The 1,474-nt window shown below is 43.6% G+C and overlaps 1 protein-coding gene across 1 annotated transcript in view; it reads right to left on the reverse strand.

The window, feature by feature from the left end:
- The window catches only part of LOC101860678 (tyrosine-protein phosphatase Lar), a gene marked incomplete at its 5' end in the record, with an annotated part of 52,921 nt that overhangs the window by 24,450 nt on the left and 26,997 nt on the right, over positions 1-1,474 (reverse strand). The window contains 1 exon segment of the mRNA XM_013086577.1: positions 1,157-1,361. Within this exon segment, the coding sequence (XP_012942031.1) occupies positions 1,157-1,361 (205 nt within the window).

Consider the following 1,474-nt stretch of genomic DNA (forward strand, 5'->3'; position numbering starts at 1 on the left):
ATACATACACATAAGTTATGGTATAGTGTGATATGCTCTGGTATGGATACATACACATAAGTTATGGTATAGTGTGATATGCTCTGGTATGGATACATACACATAAGTTATGGTATAGTGTGATATGCTCTGGTATGGAAACATAGACATAAGTTATGGTATAGTGTGACATGGTCTGGTATGGGTGGACACACACCAGTTATGGTGTTGTGAAATGTAGTTCGAATATGGTGTGATATGGTCTGGTATAGATACATATATGTGAATTTTTTTAGGTGTGGCGAGATGTGGTTTGATGGGGTGTGGTATGACCTGTTATAGTATTTACAAACATCAGTATTGGTGCTGTGAGATGTGGTTCACGTATGGTAGGACATGGTCCGGTACGGCACGGATACACACATCAGTTGTGGGGTTATAGAGACGTTGTTCGAGTATGGTATGATATCGAGACCTCAGTGTTTCTGGTCCTATCTCCATTTTTAATAACAGTGAAAACAGTTCACAACAAAGAGTGAGCTTAAGAAGAAGTCATATTTTCAATGCTTAAAAAAAAGAAGAAGATAGGACAAGAAAGCGCTGAGGTCGCGATATGGTCTGATATGGATGGACACACATCAGTCATGATGTGGTGTGATGTGGTTTGATATGGTATGGCTTGGTATGGATATAACACCACTTTCACTATAGGATTATTCACATGTACAAACTTTTACTTCCTATCTCCCTTTGTGTTATTCTTTACATTATAATGACACTGTATGAAGTCCACCTGTTTAAAATGGTCACTTTTCGACAATTTCAACTGAACTTTCTCAACTCTTTGAACCCCATTGGACGCTGGAAGCATCCGGTGGTAATAACCCTGTTTCCCATCGGCGTTCGGAGCGGCCGATACCAGTGACAACTGTTTCTTTTCATTTAGTGCTAGTTTTTGCTTGTGTTTCGAAACTATTCCCAAACCAAGTTTATTAGTAATGACTTAGCCTTTGTTTCTGCCATTTAGAAGTTAGAGGCAAGCTTTTGGGGTTATAATGAGACATAGTGCGCCAGGTTTAGGTGACCGTAGAAAAAACCCTCTGGGAAACGGTGGAAATAACCCAGGGTCTAAAGAGTTAAGGTATTAAACATTGTTACAGAACAGTGAGCCATCTACCTGCTCCCTTTGTGGTGATGACCCTTGGCCGACTGCGCAGCCCGTCTCCCTTCCGGGTGTAGGCGGCCACCTGGATGAGGTAACGGGTGTCGGCCTTCAGGCTGGTGATGACAGCCTCTGTGACGTCAGCGGTGTGGGTGTCTTCATAGTGCTCCACCACGCCTGGGCTAGGCTCATCATTGCTGTTCACCTCGATGTAGTAGATCTGTGAGTGTATGGGGGAAGGAGGGAGGGAGTGGGGGGGTGGGGTGAGTGTGTGCTGGTTGTGTGCTGACAAAAAGCAAGAGAGACCAACGGGTAGAAAAGAGAGAGAGAGAG

The sequence above is a fragment of the Aplysia californica genome, unplaced genomic scaffold, assembly GCF_000002075.1.
Source record: "Aplysia californica isolate F4 #8 unplaced genomic scaffold, AplCal3.0 scaffold00482, whole genome shotgun sequence".
Classification (NCBI taxonomy): domain Eukaryota; kingdom Metazoa; phylum Mollusca; class Gastropoda; order Aplysiida; family Aplysiidae; genus Aplysia; species Aplysia californica.